The 27,519-nt window shown below is 35.9% G+C and overlaps 1 protein-coding gene across 1 annotated transcript in view; it reads right to left on the bottom strand.

Moving 5' to 3' along the window:
- The window catches only part of LOC113227436 (glucose dehydrogenase [FAD, quinone]-like), a 44,423-nt gene extending 18,704 nt beyond the window's left edge, over nucleotides 1–25,719 (bottom strand). Inside the window, exon 1 of the mRNA XM_026460359.1 lies at nucleotides 25,049–25,719. Within this exon, the coding sequence (XP_026316144.1) occupies nucleotides 25,049–25,696 (648 nt within the window). The 5' untranslated portion in view covers nucleotides 25,697–25,719. The remainder of the gene's footprint in view (nucleotides 1–25,048) is intronic.
- Nucleotides 25,720–27,519: the final 1,800 nt, after the last annotated feature.

The following is a 27,519-nucleotide window of genomic DNA, read 5'->3' as shown; positions in this document are numbered from 1 at the left end:
TTGTAATTAATAAATTAAAATGCAGGAGTAGAAAAAATATATTTATGTAAAATTAGTGATTTTTTTTGACAAGGCGAACTTTGGGTAGATCGAACAGATCGAAAGAGCACAAGTAAAACACATTTTTAATAAAGTTTGTTTTAAGCTTATTCTTCCCCGAATTATTGCTTTTTATTCGCCCAATGCAGTTATAACCTGTGTAATAAGTAACTAATCAACCAGCAAAATTTATCAGTACAACACTCTAACCACACAAAATCTGTACGCTACTCGTCTTTTCGTTACTTGGTCCACTACAACAATCGAATGGCATTCACAGTGCCCTTACGAATATTTGCCATACCAATATTTAAAGGCCGTTTAATGCCCCAGCACAACAACAACACTGCGCCTCAAGAGAATTGGAAAATGGTCTTATTTTTGTGTGTCTTAGAGTTTATTGTAATGTTTATAACGTGTGAGCCACTACACAATATACATAGCTCACTAGAGTGCTACTCGTAGTAAACTGAGGCACATTACAGCATATATGACAACGGTTTAAGAGTCTATACTACTTCAGCTCGAATTAAAACTTTTCCCATACTACTTTAATTCGGTGCATTTTGCTTGGGTCGAGACACTGGCATTAGTTCAGAATTTACGTTTAAGAGCGAAATTAAAGCTATTTGAAAAATGTATATATATATATATATACGTATATTACGTGTTCTGTTCAGTTTAATTGTTTAAAAAAAATCTTTGGTACATGTGTAAAGTACCTATTGAATGCAGCGGTTTTCTTGTAAAATTTCGAGATAAGTTTGTGTTTTTTTATCTATAGTAAATTTTTAGAAATCGTTTTTTCACACCATATAGTAAATTGAGGATATATACTGAACATCCTCAATTTTTTTATATATATTTATCGAGTTCTTAGGTTTTCGCGATTGTTACACATAGGAAATGAAACTATTTTTCCGGATTTAAATTACCTTACCTTACCACCTTACTTACCTTACCTTACCTTACGTGAGAGGTGTTACAGACAAGATCGGAGAATCCTCAGGCGCGCATCTATCAAGACCTATTTCAAGCCCCTGAGGAAGATTTCTCAGTTCCTGAGACCCGTGAAATGTAACATCCCCTTACAGGATGCAGGAGTTTACTAGCTTGACTGTGAGTGCGGTCTCTCATATATTGGACAAACAAAGCGAAGTATTTGTACCCGCGTCAAAGAACATATAGCTGATGTCAAACACCGTCGCGTAAACAAGTCTGCAGTCTGTGAGCATGTCATGGATAAACCTACACATTCAATGAAGTTTGACAAACCCCAGGTCCTTGCAAAAGAAGTCCGTTATCTGCCCAGGATGCTGCGAGAGGCCATTGAAATTAAAAAAACATCCTAATTTCAACAGGGAAGATGGTTTCTCCGTACCACCAGTTTGGGATCCAGTATTTCCTCTAATGAAAAATCCCAAACAGACATAATTTCAGTACTAATTAATATGTTTTAGTTTATTCTAATTTCTATTAATAATTAATAATAAATTGAACTTAATAAAAATTCATTCAATAAAATAATTTGTAAAACTTAATATAGCCTAAATAGGAATGTTTTCTTTGTAAAATTAAATATAAGGTATTTAATTAATAACTATTGTAACTATAGTGAAAAAATAGGGTGGTTTGCATCAATATTAGACATAATTGGTTGAAGACTGTACCACCTCAGTCAACCGTGACCACGGGACCTGTAAAGGGCCCGAAACGTCGGTTTGTTTGAAAAAACAAATATACGCGATTTAAACCCGGAAAAATAGTTTCATTTCCTATTTACTATATATTTTTTGCAAAGTGATTGATTTAACATTTTCACCGTTATGCGGAATTAACCAAAGCCATTTGAGGTAGTATAGACTCTTATTAGTTGTACTACTTGGTACTTGGTGTAACGGGCTAGTGCTTATTAGTTGTAATTACTGTACGATGCCATGTGTACGCGAACACGTTTGTGGACGATATTTTTATACATTATTTAACTGTCAATTAAAAAGAGAGGTGTGATAAGTTTGAAGCTTTTGTCTGTGTATCTTTGTGTCTGCTTGTGGTATCGTGACTTCCAAATGGATGAGCTGATGCCACTGCATTTTCGTTTTTGGCTAAATTATTTTAAATTAGATTGTAGCTTTTTTTATAAAAAAAAAGACTTTAAAAGTTCATGGAATTACATATATTTGCCAAGTTTTATTGAAATCGGTTACCGGAAAGTACGCGAAACCGGATTCATCCCCTAGTTTGCCACCTTTGGACACCTCTGCATTCTAATTTCGCTAAGGCTGGGCTACAGCATAAGGTTCCAATTCGATTTAATTTGACATACCTATGTACTGTAAACGAAACCAAACCACTTAACATTGGGACCTTCTGATCTAATACAAATAATATTATAGTTTCAGTGCAATAACCTGTTGGCTTCCTATATTACCGAAATCGATTTCACCATATTTTAAACTATGTTGCCACTAACTGTCTAGTAAATCAGGTCGTGTTTAAAACGTTCTGCGATACTATTAAAGTTCTCCATAAATTACAGGACAAACTACTTGAGAGTAACACGGCCAAGAATAGTACGATTGTAAAACTTTTTCGCTTTAGGACTGGGTCTCATTGTTTTAGTTTTATGGTGTTAAAGATATACAGAGAAGCTGGAATTGCTTTTTTGTTCTTCAAATGTATTTTCAGACGTACAACATTAAAGCATTTTAGTAGCTGTAGAGAGTAAAGAATTTGTCCAGAGACGTACTGCCAGTTTACCTATTTAAGTCGCCCAGCAGTAATGTGAGTACTACTTCGTTCCAGTTTCGAAGGGTAAAGGTGCTGGTAAAATTACAGGCATTTGGGACAGTGCAGTGGTAGTGCCTCTCAGATCTTTGCGATTTAAAGTTCTGAATGATACTGCAACTGCTATCGATTGGCGTGTCGCTTACGACAAGGCGCACGACTTGTTCGTCAAGTAACTTGGGATCAGAAAAAAAGCAACAATTGAACAAAGTTTATCTTAGATTAATTTATTAGAATCCTAATCCTATCGAGTTCTATGGTTTTCATGATTGTTAAACATTGGAAATTTAATTATTTTTCGCATCTAAAATTGCGTTTGAGAGACAGAGATAGAGATATATTTATTTGTAAGCATACACAGTTTTGTTTTTTTTATTTGACATTTTTTTATATGTTACGCGATAATTGCGGCATTTGAACCGATTTTGATGATTCTTTTTTTGTTGAAAAGAGTACCTACCTCAGTATTGGTCTCACTTAAATATGAAGAATTACCTCTCAGGGTGGAAAACTAGGAGATTAATTCGGTTTCGCGCACTTTCCGGTAACCGATTTCAGTAAACTTGGCAAATAGATGTAATTACACGAACTCTTGAGGTCGGTTCTTTTCTTTTATAAAAAAGTTACGATTATATTCAACATTTGAATGGTTGAGTTTACTTATAGAAATAGTTAATAGACAATTATTGTCTGTAGTTATAATACATTTTAAAAGAATATCAAATATTTTAAAATTGTGTTTGATATTTGAATTGGATTTATAATATTGTAATTTTAAGATATTACAGGCCAAAATTGGGTAAAAATTGTGAATCACATTGCATGTAACTTCTTTATTTTACCAGTTCATATGATAAATGTCTAGTTTCTGACATATTATTAATACATTATGATTTCTGGTTTCTGGAAATCTCATCCAACATTTTTAGAAGAAAACCTTACACAATGCAAACATTATCATACCATCTTGAAATTAGAAAATTCACATTCTAAAGTACCTCGCATACCGCTCGACACGCTTGCATAGCAAGTATGGAGTGTGGAGCAACCACGTGAAACTTTAATTTTATGCATACTTTCCTTACTAAACGTATACTTCGTGGAAGAACGTTGATGAGGTAGAATATTGTTCTCGGAAACTCCTTTAGCTAAAACTGTTTCGTTTATCTTAAGAATCAGGTGGGACTGGAAGTCGGTCTACACACAAACCATTTGCCATACTATGTATAGATGACTTTTTAAAACTAAGTATTTTCGATGACGATATTTGTATATTCTAGCAGCTCAACTGTACCAATTTTGTGGCAAATAGAATTTAAAAACGGCATTGTAAACTCATGTCTAAAATCGACAGACCCTAGGTTTTGACTTAGCCCGTCACGCCTCCTAGAGATCCACGGTGTATTTATCGTTTACGTTGACTAACTGATGGAATAAACAAGTCGTGGCTAGTTTGAGATTAGGTTATTGGTGTGATTGTTAAAATATATTTTGTTTTATCAAACATATTCTACAAGTTATGTTACACAATAAAGTCATATTTTTTGAGATTAGTGTTTTATATGTTGTAAACGACGTTAGGTAGTGGATAAAACAAAGTGTTTTTTTTGTAATGATACTAAATTACGGGACGAACAAATCGCATGCATCGTAGTAAGCGACACTCCTACCCATAATAGTAGTGCAACTCAGAGCTTTAAATCGCAAAGATCGGATCTTGCGAAATCAGGTTTATCCAGTAAAACTAAATTCTTAATGTCGCATTTACACAATATTATTCGCCACTCGACGTTACATTCGTTTATCTCATGCCGACATGATTTCACGTTCACTCGCTTCTGCGCCTTCCACGTCTAGTTACGAGGCACTAAACTTGCTTCGTCAGCTCGGCATTACTGTTCCATTTGACTCGCTCCCAAAAAACCGCTCCGTATTCAAGTGTCAGGGGCGAGCAGGAATGGCGAGGCAACACGCGAGGAGAATGACGAGTATTCCGGTCATAAATTTGCCACCAGGTTCGCCTCACAATTCGTGAGAAAGTGTAAATGCGGCGTAAGAAGTCCCATTTGAAACTTTTTGAAAGGACATACTAATTTCAAGGCGATCGCAGTAAACGATATCCGGGTGAGAATTGTTTTTGCGACTGGCTGTTATTGTTCCGTCCTGTTACGAGACTTGTCCGTATTTTTCTAATCTGTTATAAAGTTGGAATTGCAATTTTGATTTTGATTCAGGCAAGTATATTTAAAAGAATAGTTTGCTGTTGGCCGGTGATGGTATTGACTGTCCCATTGGACAAAACCGCGACTCGAAGGCTGTTAACCCGTTACAAATTTAGGTAGCGGGCTTGAGGGCGCCCAGGTGATCACACTTCAGCTAATGACTCTATTGGATACTTCCGCCAGAAGGGAGTGCTGTAGGAGAGAATCTGCGACATTACCTTTCATATACCCATGCATGCGTGTCTTTTCTGAAACGGAAAACGTTAGAGCTTTGGCCTCACTGCTAGCTGCGTGGTTCGTGGCTAATTTAATTTCAGCGTAACATGAGTATTCGTGCATACAACACATGTACCCGTACACGACACCGATTGGTTCCTTAGGTGGTATATAGGTGTCACAGTTTTAGATAATAAATTTTTATTAATTCCTATAGTTATGTATTATTTTTAATTATCATTGAGTTTACATTATGTATTAGATTTGTAAATTATTTTAGGTTATAATTTATAATCTCATGCATGAGAATGTTTTTGGAAGAAGATGACTTTGATTCCAGAGGGCGAAAACAACAGTGACTTTCAAGATCACATAGAAGTGCAGCGAGAAGAAATGACACAGAACAGTAGATAGTTCTGAAAGAGAGGAGAAGTTTTTAGTCTGCTACCTAGCCAAAGATAGTCAACTTAAGTCGAATAAAAATGCTCCATCGATGACACTACATGTATGCAACACGCTATTTATTAGTTTATAGTTTTTAAAATTTTATAATTTAAACTTTGACATTTCTGAGTCTCTTTTATTTTGATATTATAAAAAGTATCTTTTTGTTCAAGTTATTGTGGTTCTTAGGAATCTTGTAACTTACCATCAGTCATCATAATCAACCCATTTCTACGTCCCACTGCTGGGCACGGGTCTTCTTACATACGAGGTTTTAGGCCATAGGCACGCTGACCCAATGCGGGTTGGGGACTTCACACGTTTTCCGAGGATTGTGAACCTTCTTCGACGAGCAATTTTCATCACGATGTTTCCCTTCACCGAAAAGCTCATGATAAATTTCAAATTAAATTTCGCACATAAATTCCGAGAAACTCAGAGGTGTGAGCCCGGAATCGAACCTACGACCTTCTGCTTGAGAGGCAGTAGATCAAACCATTAGGCTACCACGGCTTCCTTACCAACTTATCAATGGCTGTAATAAAATACTGCTTATCTCTAATTAAAAAAATATTTTGTATACAACTTTGTTTGGTACAATTTTACACATTACCTTTTAATTTTAAACTTAATTTTACGATTACATTTTACTAAACAACATATTAAAACGACCCTTGAAGTTTCGGTCTGACACACCTTGCGTGGGTATATTATGTGCCACACTATTTGGCGCGGATATAGGAAGGTTAAACGCCGAACTAGGGTCAGACAGCTCTCACGCTCAAACTTGTAATTTATACCATAATTTCCAACGAAGGGTAATTTCCAGGTTAATTTTCTCTACCTATTTTTCGTGGCAATTTTTATTATTTAAGCATTCGAGTATATTATGGTGAAAGATTAAATTATATTTCTAGATACTACACTCGAATATTAAGTAATACTTCATGGTAATATTCTACAATATTTAAATAATATAAAAGCCAGCGAAATTAGGTAGAGAAAACTAGCTTGAAAATTACGCAAAAACGGTTTGAACGGCGACACAGTTTGACGAATAATTATATTTAGAAACACTGATTTAAATCACAACACCAAGCAGGAAATGTAGAATGTCAATGCCACCGGTATGTCTTCCATCGCACGCGGTAAGCCTTCAGGCTGTGTTAGCTGCGCAACATGTTGCAACATGACGGGCAACTAAAGCGGTTAACAAACGAATTTTGCTAAACCAAACTGTTGAGTGAGGCTATTATAATGCAAGGTAATTAGGTTAACATTTTATTGAATGTTTTGTTATGGGTAGCATTTATTATCGTCGTGTGCCACAAAGACTGACTGATAGTAGCAGATATCATAAACAAATAATTTTGATTTATTTTAACAACCACACCAATAACCTGATCTCAATTTGTTCTTCCCGTAACTTAGTAACACAAAAAAAGACTAGACTGACAGAAAATCAAAATCCAAAGAACAGTTAATCTTTGCAGGTCCCGTGGTCACGGCTGATTGAGATAGTAAAGTCGTTAACCAGTTATTGTTTCTAAATATACTTAAGTTTTAAGGGAATGCACATTTTAAACAAACTGCCCACAAATATAAAGGATGCGCAGTCATTTACTTTATTTAAATCTAAATTGTAAAAGCATATTGCTGACGACATTCATTTATACCAATTTGTATAATAATAAAAACTATTTAATAAAGTCCATTTGTGAACAGATGAACTCTCAACTTGTGTTTGTTTCAAATAGTAATGTTTTTATTATTGTATAGTTGGGTTTCTGGGTTCAGCTGAACGACTTTGCGTGCACAACGATACATTGTGCAACACAGTAAAGAGTTCAAGTTTAACTTTCGAGTTTGTATAACTGTATAATACCACTACTTTTACTCAATTTTTCAACCGACTTCAAGAAAAGGAGTATTCTTAATTCGACTGTATTTTTTTGTATGTTTTTATTTTTTTATAATATTAAGTGACGGGACGGACAATTCGTGCGCCTGATGGTCAGCTACATGCCTGTCCATAGCAGTTGCAGTGCCACTCGGAGCTTTAAATCGCAAAGATCTGAGAGGCACTGCCAACTGCACCCGTTACCCTGAGACATAACTTGACAAGTTCCATGTGCCTGAAGTTCACCACGTGTGTGTGTATGTTATACTCCGACATTTGTGAGGCGATGATTTTTTTTGGTGGAAAGGGCGTACCTTAGTAGTGGCCTCATTTAAATTGGAAGAAAATGTTCCACATTTAAGGGGGACAAATGAGGGGATGAATCCGATTTATTTGAATGTACCTGCTTTCCGTTAACCGATTTCAATAAGACTTTGCAGACAGATGTAATTCCGCAAACTTTTGAGGTCTTTTTTTATGAAAAGTTATGATTAATAAATAATACCCAATAATATAAACCTTTGAATTCAAATTTAGAAACTCAATCGCTTTTTTTTCGTTCATAAAGAAGACGTACACACTTTTTGCAAGAAAGAATCTGTTAAGCCTAAAGAATACGTTTTTTTCGTGTGCCCTTGGAAACTGGGTCCGCTACACGCAAAATGACTTTGAAATCGATTTCTTGTTGGAATCTGATTTATTATGAACAATGACCTTGTAATGTCGATACTACAATAGCTAAGGGCGCGTTCCCATTATGTCGTTACGACAGATAGTCGTGCAGTTTAAAGCGTCGTGGCTTTTATAATATATAAATGAGTTGTTCACACATAGAACAACACGAATAACTATCGTTCACGACTTTTTTGACGTTACTACTACAGAATGTCGTGGGAAGAGCTAGAACGACAGTCGTCTGACTGTAGCTTATATAACCGTAGCTTCAAACGAATTTGTCGTGCGAACGACAAGGCCGGCTGCTGTGAACCAATCAATTGTCGTCACGATCTAGTGGGAACAGCTAAACATGCGACAGATAGGCGTGAAATGGGAACAGACAAGATGCGACTTTCGTCCAACGATAAATAAAACATTACGACATAATGGGAACGTGCCCTAACGTGGCGTTTCGTGTCACCTGGTGCTGGTCCAATCCAAGTAGTTATTTATGACGTGATGTTACCAAGCAACCAGTAGCGACTGCATATTCGGCGATGCGGCGAATTTTTTTTTATTGTATATGCACCACTTTCCTCCGACATGGTGGTTGGAGCGCTTAGTCAGCGGATATGGTAAGTTTGTACTTTATTCATTCTATTTGTACCTCAATCGAGTGTGATTGGGTTTCCTCAGACACATTGCGTGTTTGCCGAGTTTCATATCACGAGTTTCTACATCTATTCTATACTTTATTACTTGGTTATAACGTCCAAGAGAAGGTTTACAAGGTTACGCTTAAATTATAATTACAATCAAACATATAACCAAGTTGTATAAATACAATTATTTAGTTTCAAACAGTGCTTTACGTACAGGTTACAGGTCTTCCTTGATCTGTTTGCTACAATTTATTTCCTAACTGTAATACGCTTTTATGCTGCTTAATAATGTACACATATATTTTTGCAGCATAATTGAAATTTCCGTTTTGTTTCTTATTATTACTTTTGTTGCTACATATATACAATAGTCAAGGAAACTTTTCCTGTACTTCCCCATCATTATTTTTCCAATATTTTCGGCCGCAATGTTGGATTGTATTTCTTGTTCAATAGTGTATTGATCAATCGCGTGAATGGGGCAATCGATCAGGTTGTGGGGAATTGTTTCGTCGACGTCGGATGCGCAAACACACGAGGCTCTCTTTACACTTGTCAATATTTTTTTTAGTGTGAGAAAGAGTCTAACGTGCAAATTAGAACTGGGCAGAATTCGCTAAAAATAACCTCTAAAAATTATAAAAAGTGGTAAAATCTGATTGTATAGGGCTTTGTGAAATGTGGCTTGGGAACATTTAGCTTCTTTATAAAATAATGAACATTCTTTCTCCTTGGCAACATCCCAGTGATTTACAAAGGCAAGATGAAAACACTACAAAACACAAATCTGTAGGTGAGAGATAAACAACTTAAAGTGCGAAATGGTAATTTTTATTACAGCGCTTTAAAGAGAATGTGGCTCTTAATTGAGGCTATCAGCGCAAAAGTGGTGTAACCCACATTCAATATTTTTTCTACAATATTCCTTTAAATGCTATTCTTTGAAATAAATAAATTAATAAATATGTTATACACATGAGTATAGAATCCAAATATAAAAGAATTATATACTATTTTGACGTATAAAAAAAAAATACATTCTTCATATTTAAAAATAGCATCGAAAAATAAAATAATTATGTACGTAAGTATCATGCTAGTAAGTATCATTCAAAGTAATGTAATGTTTAAAAAAAATTATGTGGTTTACACTACTTAGCTAATAGCCTCAATTAGGCATTCGAAATCAATCTTAAAGTCAAAATAAAAAATGTTAAATGAAAAACAAACGACGCTGGGATTATAGTTTTTTTCAAGTTTGTACAAAACAATTTTTTTGGATAGCTTAGAGAGTGTATTTTTAGTTCACAGTTGTTTTTGTAGATGCTTCTTATATTCAGTACTTAGTTAACTTTTTTCGTTTGATTTATTGATTTCCTTTGGTTTTTTGTTTTTTTTTAAAGAATGTTTTAGTCTAAGATCTTCAGCTTTATTCTACTTTCTATATCTCTTTGGACATAAGATTTTAGCGTAGTAATTTCCGAAAGAATGTATTTTGTAGTGTTATTTAGTTGTTTATCTTGTTAGGTGCAGAATTTGTGACAACGCAGTTTTATTGTATTGCGTAGGGTTAAGGGTATAGTATTGCCAAGAATGCTACAATCTTCATGCGTACTTGTGCATAACAAACATTACAGTGTCCTCAAGCGCAGGTTAATGGGTATTAACTGGAGTGTCATTGCGTTTTGGGCGTTTTGTTATCATAACGCACACGGAACAGAGCCACCGGGGTTGCAGTTCGTTAATTATGTATACATATTCTACTTTACTTATTCTAATACATTCTTAGTGATATTTCCCATGACATTTTGAGTATTAAATCACTATTTAATCTGAATACCTTTCAGGCATGTCAGACATGTCTAATGTTAAAATCTATTCTCCACAAAACGGAGTCTCTTTGACCTGACTCCGACTTTTCGTGATATTCATACCGATAGCCGACCGTCTCCAGCTATTGGAATGTATATTATATACATAAAACCATGGTCAAAAACGCAGCCGGAATCTTAGCATCCTTTCTAAGGTGAGGCGTTACTTCACACAGGAACAGTTGCTTTAGCTGTTGGTACGAAGCACAAATCCGGTCGTATACGGCGCACTGATGCGACCTCTGGGATGGTTCTGCTAAATAGGTACCAATTGACTACCCTGAATCCTATTAAAAAACGTGTGAAGAGGTTTTTAGGCGACTTGGATTTAGTAGAAGCGAAGCTGAAGAGCCTTGAACACCGCCTTGAAGTTGGCAGCTTGTCGATACTCTACAAGATATATCACGGAGAGTGTGCGTTGGAATTGCATGATATAATTCCGCCTTCCCTTTTCCATCATCGGACTAGACGTACGCGTATCTCTATATTGTGAATATTCTAAAGATTTGCTTTTTATATATATTATAAAGATTTATATGGCGAATGGCTAAGGATCGGAATTCCCTGCATGCAGACTTATTTTCCGAAATTTATAACATGGATCTTTTCAAGGCGAGAGTAAATGCGCATTATTTAGGTGTCCATATTAAAGGGAAATATTTTTTTATTAAAGGAAAGTACATCGCCTCATTTTAGCAATCTTTGTCAGCTCGAGTTCTTAGGTTTTCGCGATTGTTACACATAGGAAATGAAACTATTTTTCCGGATTTAAATCGGGTATATTTGTTTTTTCAAACAAACCGACGTTTCGGGCCCTTTACAGGTCCCATGGTCACGGTTGGTCGGTTTGTTTGAAAAAACAAATATACGCGATTTAAATCCGGAAAAATAGTTTCATTTCCTAAATCTTTGTCAGCTTTCGTTTAGTAGCTATTATTCTTAATGTAATTACTTACAATTAATTTACATTGCCAAGTAAGTTTCACACCGCTAGTTATTTGAGCGTACAATGGTTCCGGCAGCTGTAGGTAGGTGTAGTCGATAGGCGTTCAAAAACGTAACGGTTATGCACTCTTCTTTTATAACAGCGATCATTGATTAATAAAATAAATATTCACTGTTTTCACTAGCAATTGAGGCGTAACTTCATTGTATGCATCAGGGATTCCGAAGATGTGAGTTACAACGAGATCTGTAGTAGTGGACGCGGATGCGAATTTTTATCATTGAAATCTGCAGATGCGTGAAAAAATACCATTGATTGAAGTGAAAGGTAATAATTTTACATACTTAATTCTATTACAAAAGAAAGATAGAAGATATAGAAATATTACGAAATTTATTTTTGTTTCTGATTTATTTAAAGATGTTGAAGGTCGTTCTTTAGGCGAATAGAGATGGCTTAACTTGAATGAAAAAGTTTGTAAGTCAATTTAAATTCAATATTTTTTGTTTAGAAAACAAACAGGCCGTTGCCTATACTACACACTGCCGAATTCTCATCCCTGATTGGCAAATTAGCTCTAGCACTTGGCATGAGCTTTGAGTTTGGCCTGCTCCCGACGTGTTGAGACCTGCAAAACGTCCGTGTCTGTAAAAACTTTATTCGGATGTCGGATGCGGAAGCAGACATCTAAAATGCGGAAGCAGACGTCTGCGGCATCCCTAGTATGCATTCATAATATACCTGATATATTGGTTTCATTTTCAACTATGTTAAGATATTTTTTTGTAAAAGCAACTTAGAAATAGGTGTTTACTCGTGCTCGTCCGTGAGTCGCCTCGGCTGAAGTTATGAACAAGACGAAAGAATATATAGTACAATACGAGTGATATTATTTGAAGTAAGTTCCTTATTGCGTACGTATAGAACATAGAGTTAATTAACATAAAACAGGGGGTTCACCCCCTGTTCACGTATAAATGAGGGCTTATCTCTAAAAGAGATCTCATGTAGTTAACCCGAGTGGTAATAAAAAAGAGATTTTATTGCGACGGACTGAAGCAGCGTGCAAAATAAATTGAAACCATACGTACGTAAAACCCAGGCTATAACAATAATAAATGTGATATAAAATATAATTACATACATTGACTTGACCTACCAAATTAGGTAGGCCATAAACTTATTTCCCTTTTTTAATTATCTTTGTTATTTAAAAAAATTAAATTAAGAATATTTATCTTGCAAATAACGTACAGACACGTTTATTATTTCCACCACAATATCCCGTTTGTTATTTCCACCTCTAAGAAGTAAGTAACTTCTTAGACGCGCGACTGCATCGACACAAACGCGCGACTGCATCGATGCAATCGCCTATAAATCCCAAATGTAGCGATGCAATCGCGTGTTTGTACCAATGCTGATAGCTGCTTAAAATCACGCTCTGAAAGATCTAAAAGATCTGAGTGGCCCTGTCACTGCGCCCGTTACGCAAGTTGACAAGTCCCATGTGCCTGTAATTTCACCAGCACCCTTACCCTTCAAAAGCGGAACACAATAATGCTGACATTATTGCTTGGCTGCAGAAATAGGTAAGGTGGCTCTATGGAGCTCTACTGCTACTTAAACTGTTAACTGTTAGGTCTCTGCGATACAAGTATATACTTAGTGCAGGGACATCTAGAAACCATTGCCAAAATAAAGTAAATATAAATTGAAGTGTAATGTACTGGAAAAAGAATAACCATCACTGCAACGAAATCTGTAAACAGTGATAATTATATTCTTACAACTTTTTTTTCCGAGACAGAGTAAACTGACAGATCTTTGCGGTAAAATGTTGCTAGTTTACGAGCAGCTAGTGATTGCAGTCGATAATATTTTATGCATATTTAATACATTTTAGTGACAATTTAATCCATTTTTTACGTTAATGCAATTAATAACCGAAATCGTGTCAATGGAATACATTTAAGATTCGTAAAACGTAAGACACTGTTAGATTTGTACTCCGATATGTATGTACCTCTCCTCAAGTTTCCTTCCACATTCGCTTTATAAATTTTTATTGATACGTTCAGTCCTAGTCATATCACCTCATTCTGCCTCTAAAACTTACACTATACTTACTATGCAACTCTCATTCTTACATGTCAAAAATGGACTCTAATGAAGGTACTTATGTGGCCTATCAAAACTTTTGATAGAATCAATTACAACTTGATTGCAAATATCATCTATGTTTATATCCGATCCGTTTCTTGAACGTTGCCAAAACCCCAATAGGGATTATGCCCAAGCCGTGTCAACCATAGCCGTGCCATTAGACTACAATATGTTTACAGAATTTTAGATTCAAAAGGACAGTCGTTTTTTCATGCGCCTCCCGCTCGGCTTTAAAGAATTATGTTGAAGCAAGACATTGTGTTAAGAGTTGTGTGTCAAGACATTGTGTTTCGCAAAATCGTGGTGACATTATCTGTGGCCGTGAGGTGAGATCAAGGTAATATTGTGCGCATCTAAAGTATGACTATTGGAACTTTAAAAAGAGCTGGAGCTTCCGGATTAAAAAACCGGTGTGTTCACAATTCTTTTCCCATTTTTTTTGTGTGCACTCTCAAAAAATGTAAATGGGAAAATAATCGTTTTCCGCTCTCTAAGATTTACTGAAGGGAAAAATAATTTTCATGCCATTAATAATAAAATTCATTACTCAAAATTGTTGCTAAAATCATTGTGCTTGTTCCTTTACAGGCTCAATGGAAACAAGATAATCATCTTAAACAACATTTTACAAACATTCTAACAAATTACTTTCAAGCATCATCTGCCATGTCTAACATTCACACCGTTACATCAGGGTTGCGGCCACCACGCATCGATGAACAGTTAAATGCGCCTTTTTTAACACTTTCTGCTCCGTTTACATGATTTCCGGCTTTCACTTTTTGTTCAATATTGACTTATCGACTCACCATTTCTTATAAAATTACGAATATATAAGAATTAACAATATTGCAGTGTATTTTTGAATTATACCAGTTGAAACTATCGAGAGAAGAGTTTATTTATTTGATGTCATTAATTTCTTTTTTATTCAAAAATAAGTGCGTGTTTGACCTTTATCTTACCTGATTGAAAATGACGATACGTTCGACGATGGAGCATGCACACCTAAACAATACCTATTCACTCTCGCTTGGAAAAGGCCCAAGTTATACCGTTCAGGGAACAAGTAAGCAAGCAAGCAAGGAATTCCACTTCATAACCGTTCGTCATATAAATGTGGAAGCGAAACACTTGGTCACGAATCCTCGGAATAACCACAACATAGGGGTGAAACCTCGGCCTACGTCTAGTCCCGTAGTAACTTTACGGCAGTGTTCAAGACTCTGCAGCTTCACCTCTGCTAATCCGATTAGTAGAACAACAATTTTAAGTAGCAGTAGAGTTCCTTGTGAAAGAGTTCGTCCAGGTACTGCCACCTTACCTATTTCTGCCGCCACGCAGTAGTGCTCACATTACTGTGTTCTGGTTTTAAATGGTAAGGATGCTGGTGTACATTGTAGATTACAGGCACATGGAACTTGACAACTTATGTCTCTGGGTGACGGGTGCAGTGGGATTGCCTCCTCTGATTTTTGCGATTAAAAAGCTCTGAGTGGCACTGCAACTGTTATGGGTAGGCGTATCGTCCCGTCACTTGATGATCATAAAAAGAAGAATAATATGTATAATTTATAATTTCAAACAAATAAACTTCTTTACATAATTGTACTCCTGATTACTTCATTGTTGAATAAAGTGTAAGTAATAAATTTCTGTGCTTTCATTGTCCTTCTTTAAACTAAGTTTTTGGGTATATTGGAAATGACACTATATGTTCGAATCTAAATCTCGTCATGGTCATTTATGGTCACGGATGGTGAACACCGTCTCTGTCAACCGTGACCGTGAGACCTGTAAAGAATACGAAACATTGGGTTGTTAAAAAAAATACACACCGTTTTAGATCCGGAGAAAATAATTTTATTTCCGATTGCGAATACCCAAGAAATCGATAGTTATGCATATATTTTAGAAAATTAGTTAAAACACCGAATGGTTTTTGACTGTAAGAAACGAAAGTAAGAGCCAAATAAACTAAATTCAAGGTCCCGGCTAATTGTTCGGAACGCTGGTGCCTTTATGTAACAATATTAATTTGTAGGCTCTTGCTACCGGCTTTCCCTCGCTGTCGCAGCAAGTAGAAATATGTAAAACTATTTCGCACTGATATCGCGTTTGCGTTTGATCTTTCTCTATTTTAAGAGTCTATACAATCTCAAATGGCTTTAGTTGATTCCGTATAACAGTGAAAGTGTTGCATCAATCACTTTGGAAGAAATATATAGTATAATTGAGGATATATACTGATTAGTATATGGTGTGAAAACACGATTCCTAAAAATTTTCACGATAGAAAAAAAAGACAAACTTACCTCGAAATTTTACAATAAAAACAATGATTTTTTTAATATCAACTGAACTAAATAGAATACGTATAAGACTACGATATACATTTTTCACGTCGAGTCTTCTCGTCACCTATACCACAAAGTTTGAAGACAAAGGTTTTCAACCAGTGCGTCCTGCACGTTATGATTTACGGAGTCGACACGTGGACACTCACGATACGGCTAGTCCACCAGTTTAAAGTCCCTCGGTGAGCTATGGAACGGGCTATGCTCGGAGTTTCTCTGAAGGATAAAATTCGTAATGAGGTTTCCGACAGACAACTAAGGTCACCGACATAGCTCGTGCAATAAGCAAGCTGAAGTGGCAGTGGGCTGGTTATATCTGTCGAAGAACCGATAACCGATGGGGAAAACGAGTTCTAGAGTGGAGACCGCGACTCGGCAAACGTAGTGTAGGACGTCCTCCGGCTAGGTGGAGTGACGACCTGCGAAAGGTTGCTGGCGGGAAAAGCACAAGCTGAGGATCGGGTGAAATGGCGCACAGTGGGGGAGGCCTACATCCAAGAGTGAACTGCGATAGCCTGATGATGATGATGATACATTTTTCAAATGGCTTTAATTTAGTTTGTAAAAAAATAAATTCTGAAATAAAGCCAGTGTCCCCGCCGCGCGACCCAAGCAAAATTAACTGCATTAGTACGGGAAAAACTGGAATTCGAGCTAAGGTAGTATCGATTGTTAATAGGCACGAATGGAAATGATTGACACGACGTTGCCTTTTGAGATATTCTTTTAAAATACCTGGCTAGTGCCACGAATCGAATGTGGCAGTGCCGAGAATCCAATGTACAATAGATGTCAACAAACAAAAACATATGCTTTTTAGGGTTTTACCTCAGACTGTTTTACAGTTACCAACAATGTCAAAATTGTTTGCCGAAATTCATTACAATGCATATAACACACAGGCCCCGCACTAGGGAAACCTTGTGTCGCGGGTGCCATGGACACATACATAGACACGTAACTACAAATTACACCCAAACTCACGAGAGAAATAAACAAAGGCTGTACAAACACTTCTATTTATACTACCCGACCCGTGAATTGAACTCGGGACCTCTGCGTGGCAGTCCGACTTGGTAACCGTCCGGCCACCGAGGCAGTTAATAATTCGATTAGGCTATTAATAATATAAATATTTAAGTCATGTCTGTGATGATTTTTTTCAATAGAAGTTTCATATCACTAGTAAGCAATTTGTTACCAACATAAAAATTACCACTACCTAATTAATTATTTATAAAACTGTTTCATCCTTAATAATTTTTTGGCTTGAAGGTAGAGATTGCAAACATTTTTACTTCCGGTAATAATTCAAGTTCACAATGTAGTAGATTGATATAAAATAAATTCTTACAATTTTGTTTCTTTTCATCTACCATTATTTACTTTCTAGCAGTAAATAATAATAGGTATCATAAACTGAATTATTTTATTCACAAATCATTCATATCTACAGGTACTTTGCAAATTTCATAATAATTGGCCAGGTAAATATTATTTCTACATGACCCAATCACCTACTTAACAATTTAAATTCCAATTACACGAGCAGGCCGTGGGCAGAGCTGGCCTAGATAATGAGCTTGGAGAAAAAATGTTTCTTACACCAGTTATCAGTGGTTACCTAGCAACGTTGTATTATTAAACACTCTATATCGAAATTGGCATGTAACAATATATCTGTGACAATTATCAGAACTTTATACGTAATAATTACGTAGCACCTTATTACAAATTTAATAACTTCGTACGCATGAATCTGAAAGTTCGAAATTATGAAAGATTTAATATAATCTGGTAAATTAAATCTACTAAATTCTAATAACTGTGCAGTAAAATGGAATTTCTGGCGAAGACTTGTTATTTTTTCAGTTGGTTACGTTGTATATTTTTAAAATGCTTTTTGGTAATGTTTTGTTTTGTATAATTTGTCATTGTATATATTAGTAACGATCATATTACCCCTTGATGTAAACATCTTGATCGTATGTAAGCAGATAAAAACACACTCAGCATCTTCATCAGCGTCAGCAATATCTCATTTTACGTCCTACATTTGGGCATGGGCTTTTATTATCTCTTCCGTGTCAAACCAAAATACAGTAATAAAAAACAGCATTTGAGAAAAACCTACAGGTTTTTAAAAGATGCTTTCCGTTTTTTGTAATTTTGAAGAAAGTAGATATTTAAAAATTTTATCCAGATCCAGCCATTACAAATTTACCTTGCAAATTAAGCTGTTTACTTTGAAAAACGATGTTTTTCCCTTGATAACAGTCGAAAGATTCTTATTGTAATGCAGTATAAAGCAGTGTTCTGTGCTTTTCAGTGTTTTGGTTTGCCACGGCCTATAGTTTAATAAATATACCTATCTATTTATTAAAAACATAGTATAATATACAAACATATGACATTAAAGTCTTTTTCTGTACATTTTATTTTATTTTTAATTTTGTGTTTAATACCCGTTCCCGATTGGGTTACGTCTTAATTAATTGCCATGCTTTCCGTTTCACGTTCAGCGAGATTAATGTGGACCTTTTTGATCGGAAGCGAGAGCAATTATAAAAAAATTATTTTTAGACATCTCGTTTGTAGCTTACCATTATAAATTTAATTACGTGGCGCCTTTTTATTAATTTATTTCACCCAAAAATATTAATTTACATCATCTTTTTTATTTTTTATTATATGACAATAACTTACAATGAATACCTTGTTTGTAGGTTATAATTATAAATTTAAAATTACGTGGCGCATTATTTATTAATTTATTTCACCAAAATTATTAATAAACCATATTATTTTTTGAATATGACAATAACATGAAAATAGTTTAAAATAAAATTCTTTTGAATCTATTGGTTATAGTATGATAGTAGGTAGTAGCAGAGTTCCTTGCAAAACAGTCATTCAGCCAAGTAATGCCTCTATGCATATTTCTGCCTCTAAATGGTAGGTAACGTGAGCATTACTCCGGTTATAAAAAAATCTACAAAACCTCAAAAGTTTACTAAATTACATCTATTTGCTATGTTTTATTGAAATCGGTTAACGGAAAGTGGGTGAAATTCAATAAACCCGATTCATCTCCTAATTACCTATTAGGACATTAATCGGGATAAGGACCGGTATTGAGGTATCCCCTTTCCAACAAAAAAGAATCATCGAATTCGGTTCACAGATGTCGGAATAATAGCATAATATAACAGAAAAAAATATTGTAGTCGGTCAAAAAACACTGGTAAGGTTTTAAAAATCATTTACGGTTCACATTGCTTTTTATTAATGACCCCAGTCCCAATACATAACAGGAGTCATTGCAAAACTCGTTGAACAAGAAGAGCGAGAGCACGGTCATTAATTCTGCCGTGCTTACATTACTTATATTAACAGTTAGTATGTTTGAAGTACATATGGGCTCACTGTTCTTGTCGTAAGCACGGCAGAATTAAGGTTTAAACATCACTGACACTGTATAAAATTCTAGTCTAATTTGTCTTTTCGATGTAAAGGAATTTTCTTTATTACGGGGGTATTAAAGAAAATTATAAGATCTGGTAACAATGCTAATTTGTGCCAGAGTACGCTTCAAGAGACTCGCGTCCATTACGTCGTAAAAGTCAATGTCCAATAATAATTTATTCCATAGGTAAAATAAATTTACACTTGAAAATGTCATTTTTTAAGATACTGCTCGTTCACTGTGCTGACGAGCAAGAAACTCCAGGAATTGCTCTTTTGAAATAAACTTAAATACACTATGAATCAAATTTGTGTGGAATCTAAAGTCATGTCCTCTTTCCATACATCTTTATCTAACACGTAATGTTCAATTTTGTTATATGACTTTTCAATTATTTTTTTTATTGAAGGTTTTTATAAACATAATATATGCTCTGGAATCTTATTGTAAAAACGTATATAGTTACTCAAAAGAAACGTTTACTTTAGATAAATAAAATCGTGGTACTATAACGGGAACGTAGCGTAGGGTTTGCGTAGAGGTACTTTGGTACGTTTTAAATATAAAACGGCGATTATATTCATAAATAAAGATTTATACGTGTATTCAATTTCGAAGCTTGTTCCAGAACTCTTAGATGTCCATTTGACGTCAACCCTCTATTATTTATACAATTCTAAATACAAACCTAAGCTGCCTGTATTACATCCCTCCTCCTCACCTTATAACGGGCCTCCACCACTTATAACGGGAACGTAGCTTGGGTATGCGTAGAGGTAGGTACTTTTTAAATATAAAACGACGATTATATTCATAAATAAAGATTTATACGTGTATTCAATTTCGAAGCCTGTTCCAGAACTCTTAGACGCCCATTTGACATCAACCCTCTATTATGTATACAATTCTAAATACAAACCTAAGCTGCCTGTATTACAGTACTATTTTGGACTTAGTTCTGAGGCTGATATTATGGACAACTTCTTTCTTAATAAAATTGTGTATATTTTTACGGGCATACAAAATATTTAAGTAAATGTACTGTGAATGTAGTGGGATATGCTCGCGTGCCGTTCATACGCCACTTGCATGCCATCTATGCTTGTTTTGCGTGAGATGTGATTACAGAGATGCACCTAACTGCACGCGTATAGCGCGCGTGCAGCGTTTATTCATCGCGTTAGCCAGATGCGTACAGAGATTTGTACGCATCCCAAGTTGCCCAGCAAATAGTCTATACGCTATTCAAAAGGAAGCTGCGGGTTTCTTTTTCATAAGAAAAAACTTAAATAAGAGTGGTTAGAATAGCGACGCCATCGCGCGTTCGTATAGATGCAGTCGCGCGGTTGCGTCGCTGCTTAAAATTCCGCGCGTGTGTAAAGGTAGATAAACGATTAGCGACTGCATCGCTACTGCATCGCATTTGCATCGCGTTTGCATCGCTGCTAAAAGTAGTCATGTCGAACCCCTCTTAATTGATTCAAGCGTAAGTGTTTTGGCTAATATGTTACTTTTCTTCCAGTACAATAGAGAATGTGATCTGAGACCATTGTGATGTCTGACATAGAAAAAACTTCATATTGTTCGCTATTGCTGACGTCTGGATCCATATGACCCGGTTTATAATAAAACAAAGTACGCCAAACAATACTTCAAGTTATGCCACAGTTTTCACTGTCACAAGCGATTTAAATACAACTTTCATTGTCTTCGTTAGTAACACAAATTGTATTTAATCATAGAACGGTTATGTTTTAAAAAAATAGAAGGCTGTGACGTCTGCGGAAAAAGGGCGTGAAGTAAATGTATGCATGTTTGGAAAAATAGCTTTCGGGTGCAAGATACGAGCCTTATCTGAACGTGTGACGCACCCTGGATAACAATCGGCTAGTATTTTACGCCTATTGGTAAATAAATCCTTCCACCACGATACCAAGCATTATAGTGTACGATAAGATACCATGCGATAAGAAGAAGAAGAAAATAACTTTGGGGTCAAGGCAGACTCTTCGACGGCGACGGTTTGTCAACACAAAAAGAACGTATTGCGTCGGATTCTGTTCGCAATCTTTCTTTCAATCATCGTAACATAAAATTTTAGTATCCTTATTCAAGTAATCCTAAAACAAAGAAAGGATCTCTATATCCCCTTATGTTTATGCAATTTTTTTTCAAAAACTTCTTAATCGATTATAATTACTATTTCATCAACATAAACTTTACATTTCTGAAAAGGTTTTGATATGTTTTTTCATGATATCAAGTAACGAACACTTAGTGTATCTGATGGTAAACGATACGCCTACACATAAGATCTGAGGGGCCCCGCAATTACACCCGTCACCCTGAGACAACGTTTTTTTAAACTTATTACTAAATCATCGACCATTCACTTTTGTATCCTGGTCACTTCCCAACAAGATTGAAATTGATACATAATTTCTCATAGGACAACTTTACTTTCACAAGACCAATTTCCCAGGGGCTGAAAATTAAAAAAGTCAAAATCCCCAAGAACGTTTAATATAATTATGGCAAGTATTCCTAATATCAATTTTGGATTTCCCATTGGTCATCAGATTATGATATAACCTCAGCATCATTTGTTCAGATTTTTCACATAGCTATAGTAGGGAATGAGGTCCATTATCTACGAAAACGGAACGAAGCAGACTGTGTTCAAGATTATTTCGTTATTTTAACATGTCGTCTATTTCACGTAGCTTTTCTCAAAATAGCAACACAATCTTAGTTACTAAAGCGTAGTTCTTCGGCGTTCTTTTGTGATTGGTAATGGGGCTTATAGTAACAACATTTCTATCTGTTTTGTTGTACTTGGGCATAAAATTGTTTATGTTCATGATATTACAAAGTACAGTACGAAAATTGTTATTTCTATAATATTTGGTGACGGAACGAACAAGACGTGCGCCTGATGGTAAGCTACACGCCTGTCTATAACAGTTACAGTGTCACTTAGAGCTTTAAATCGCAAAGACCGGAGGGGCATTACCACTGTGCCCACTCCCTCCCTGAGACATAAATTAAGCTGACTTCCATGTGTCTGTAATTTCACCAGCACTCTTACCTTTCAAAACCGGAACACAGTAATGCTGACATTACTGCTTGGCGGCAGAAATGGGTAAGGTGGTAGTACCTACTTACCTGGACAAACTCTTTCACATGGAGCTCTACTACTAATAATATAAAGGATTTTCTACTTCCAGACTTGGTAATTGACATGGTTGTTCAGTGCATTATTATTATAACATCACGAGCTAATAAGATGTACTCGTATTTGCAACAAGGAACTGCTTAGAAATTATAGGCTTTAGCAGCACTATGGTAAAAAAGTCATATGTAACAAAGAGAGTGAACGTTTTCTCACGAATAGATTTCCCATGAAAATATAGTTTGAAGAAAAACCATTGTTCTACCCATTAATTAGGTTCAAGGAAACATGTTACCAAATACGGAACCGCTCTGATAAAGATTTAGCATAATAGGTAATTGATTTTATAATACAGACTTTCTTTTAAGGGTGAAGGGCATAGTGGCAGTGCCACTCAGATTTTTGTGTTTTAAAACTCTTGAGTGGGTCTGCAACTGTTATGGACAGGCTTGTCGCTTACCATCAAGTGGACGACTTGGTCATCCCGTCACATGGTACGGTAAAAAAACGTTATATCTCCTATTTCACCCTCTTTGAGATTTATTTTTGTGACAAAAAGTAGCCTAGATCCCATCTGTCTCTATACTTTTTATTTATAATATCAAGTGACAGGACGGACAAGTCGTGTGACTTATGGTAAACTACACGTCTGTTCATAACAGTTGCATTGTCACTCAGAATTTTAAATCGCAAACAATTGAGGGACACTACCACTGCGCCCGTCACTCTGAGACATAAGTTGACAAGTCTCATGTGCGTGTAATTTCACCAGCTCCCTTACCCTTAAAAACCGGAACACAGTAATGCTGAAATTACTGCTTGGTGGCAGAAATAGTTAAGGTGGCAGTACTTCACTGGACGAAATTTTTCGCAAGGAGATATACTGCTACTAAATTCAACAAATTTGGTTCAGCGGTTTAGTGTGAACGTAATAGACAGATTTACTTTCAAATTTATAATATTAGTTTCAAAAACAAACATTAAGGTGTGGTAATCGAGGCAAGAAAATTGCTTTGTGTTTTTGCTTCAATGCAATATTACAACGTTATGTAGGATACCTTGTGTAAATCTATATTTAACACCACGTTCTCGCAATTCGTAACTTATAAAAAAGCAAGAATTGAAAATTGAAGGCCTTGATTACTGAAATATTGTTACATATTGTATTTTTTTCTAATTCAAATTTAAGATAAACATTCTAACAATAAATAAGGACAGCAAGGAACCTTTTTAAATTTTTGTGAGTGTACTAGGATATAATACAACTACGACCTCCGTGGTTATACACCTTGTACACCGGTTTTTATGGTGTCACCATCTCCGAGGTCCCGAGTTCGATCTTGGCCGCGTCAATACAGAAAAACTAACTTTTCATCAAGTGACGGGATGAACCAGTCGTGCGCCTCATGGTAAGCTACACGCTTGTCCATAACAATTGCAGTGCCACTCAGAGCTTTAAATCACAAAGAACTGAGGGGCACTCTCACTGAACCCGTCACCCTGAGACACAAGTTCCATGTGCCTGTAATTGCACTAGTACCCTTCCCCTTCAAAATCGGAACGCAGTAATGCTCACATTACTTCTTGGTGACAGAAATAGGTAAGGTGGCAGTACTTCCCTAGAGTACCTACTTATATTATTTCGGGTCTGGGTGTTTGTGGTACCGTTGTTGTTTCCGATTTCCATGCCATAATTTTAGTTTTTTTTTTTTATAATAACGCTCACAATCAACATAGCCCCGCACTAGGGAAACCCTGTGTCGCGGGTGCCATGGACACACACATAGACAACCACAAATTACACCCAAACTCACGAGAGAAATAAATGTAGGCCATACAAGTATTTCTCCCGGCCCGGGAATCGAACCTAGGACCTCTGCGTGGCAGTCCGGCATGGTAACCGTTCGGCCACGGAGGCAGTTACTATTATTACTTTGGGATCAGATCAACGTATGTAATGTTGTCTAATATTTATAGTATTTATTTATTTAATTTCGTTCAATAACACATAAAATATGTTAACAATTTATTTTCATCTCACACTCTTAAAAACTAACCTCTGAAGCTTAACAGTTTAGTCACGACGTTGTAATGAGACAATAGAATATGACTTTATTAACAGTAGTTTTAATAAAAAACTTACCTTCCATTTTTTAACTTCAGACAATCGACTAGCTACGACACATCCTGCGGATCCAGCTCCCACAACAATGAAATCATATTCTTCAGGAATCTGTCTCTTCTTCCTATTCTTTCTTTCTTTTTCTTTCTTGACAGTTTTGAGAGACACCTCAGAGCCAGCCCCTTCGAAATCAAAGAGCTTGGAATTCAGATAATCATAGTTATAAATCGGTGGCCTTTGTTCGAACTTCGGAAACCCCTTCTCAAATTCAAATTTAAAATTCGATTCCGGTTTTAAAAACGACGTTCCAGGAAATCTTTCATTCAGCCTGTGATTTATTCTCGAATTTTCAAAAACTTTTGTCGGTAGAATAGGCCCCAAAGGAGAAGAATCAATACCGATGGCCTTAATTGGAGTGGGGCCTAAAGGAATTTGCGTCGGTCCTAATATATTTGTTTCAATCGGCGATGACAAAGTTCCTGTCACACTACGTTGTATATTATTTAGAAAGTATGGATTCATTGAAATTTGATTCAAATCAACAGAATTTCCGAATAGTTGAGTTAAAAGAGATAGGAACATGAATCCAGTTGGCGAACATTGCGTTAATGGAGCTTGCTGCTCAGTGCAAATTGGTGCAATGTTTGGAGGAATCCACACTGTAGCCATTTTCACTGCACTACTCTACCGCGGCATTGTTCGAACTGATCAAACGTTAAACTTGCTATGGCAGGTAAATGAGTGGGGTGGGCGTTAGCGATTGTGTCCTTAATCGTTGTTTCCGTTTTTTTTTCTTTACTGTAAATTGATATAGACGTAACGTTATGCGCTATATCTTGCGTCCTTTGGTCAGAAGCAATGAAAAGCGATGCGAGTGTTTATAATGTTCAAGTAATGATAAATTTGTCTTTTAACACTCAATTAACCACCTCGATTGCTCGATAGATTGCATTGTAGGCATTAATGAGGAGCTGAGAGAGAATTGGGTAAGGAACTTTTCTAAATTAGTGTGTTATGGGTGTGAATTGCGTTGCTCTGGTACTCATAGTACAAGGAATTCCATAGTTTGAGACCAGGCCAACAAGTCTACTAATTTTAAATCATTTCATTTGTGAGTCAATGGCAGGATTTTGTATGTTTAGTATTCTATTAAAAGTTATGATTGGTGGCTTATCAGTGGCTAGCAATCGAGCTACTTTAGTAGCAGTAGAGCTCCTTGTGAAAGAGTTCGTCCAGGGAAGTACTGCCACCTTACCTGTTTTTGCCTCCAAGCAGTAATATGAGCATTATTGCGTTTTGGTTTGGAATGGTTAGGGTGCTGGTGAAATTACAGGCACATGGGACTTATCAACTTATGTCTCAGGGTCACGCGCGCAGTGACATTGCAGTTTCACTGCAACAACTATTATGAATAGGCGTGGTTATAGTCACTTAGTATTATAAAAAACAAATTCTTTATTACGACATCATAGGTCCATTTGTTAGTAATATACAAAAACTTACATACTATGCTTGTAACATAAATTGGTGTGCCACACAATATATTTATAAAAGGCACGGGGTTCAAAAATTTGTTATTTACGTAACCTCTTCACGATACTGTGACAGTTTTTACGACCAATATAAATATAATTAAGACAGTGTAAAAAGACATAATGTACAGTCGCTTAGTTCTAGACGTCAATTCCTAGATAATATATTTTTATACAAGCTCGTTCACAATTATTGATTCCGCAGAACTTTTAGAGAAAATCTCGTTTAGTGTACCTCGTATCTCCTTACATTTAAAACGGACTTTTCACCTTTCAAATTGTCGAACAAATTATGCAAAAAATTCCTTTCTCAGACGATCGTGCAGTTTTTATGATAAGTGTCTTCATGATGTTGATATATTTGTAAATTCCTTAAATATTTTTAAGAAAAAAGTGGGCGAACTAATATTCTAGTGGTTGTAATGTACATTTTTAATTCTATTATTATCTTTGTATCTGTAATGTGAATATTTATCATATGATAGTATATAGGTAAATATTTTGTATCCGTCACATATTTGTCCCTTTTTATGTTATATGTGTTAATGTAGGGTACTATACGTCTATTTTTATACAGTGTTCTTAGAATAATTGTTTGCATATGACTGTTTGTTACCTGAATGAATAAATAAATAAAAAATAAATTATGTAACAATAATAACATAGCGCCGTATGTCGCCGACAATTGCAATTCGCAATTATTTAGTTTTTATGTTGTTTTAAATTTTTTTATACATGACAGTTGTTAAATGGAAAGTGCAATCCAAACGTGAAGGTGCCCAGTGTAGTGTTGATCACTGTCCTAGCCACCTCCACCCCGCATGCCTATAAGATGCCCCTTCACGCCTCGTTCGAAGGACCTCATATCGTAAGAAGGAAGGAATACGTGCGCTGGAAAGAAGTTTCATTTGTCAACTGTGCGACAAACAAAGGTGTCACCAAACCTTTACCTTACTTGTA

Source organism: Hyposmocoma kahamanoa, unplaced genomic scaffold, assembly GCF_003589595.1.
Source record: "Hyposmocoma kahamanoa isolate Upper Pololo Valley unplaced genomic scaffold, ASM358959v1 210, whole genome shotgun sequence".
NCBI lineage: Eukaryota > Metazoa > Arthropoda > Insecta > Lepidoptera > Cosmopterigidae > Hyposmocoma > Hyposmocoma kahamanoa.
The sequence above is the reverse complement of the archived record's forward strand: the minus strand, read 5'-3'. Positions and strand labels throughout refer to the sequence as shown.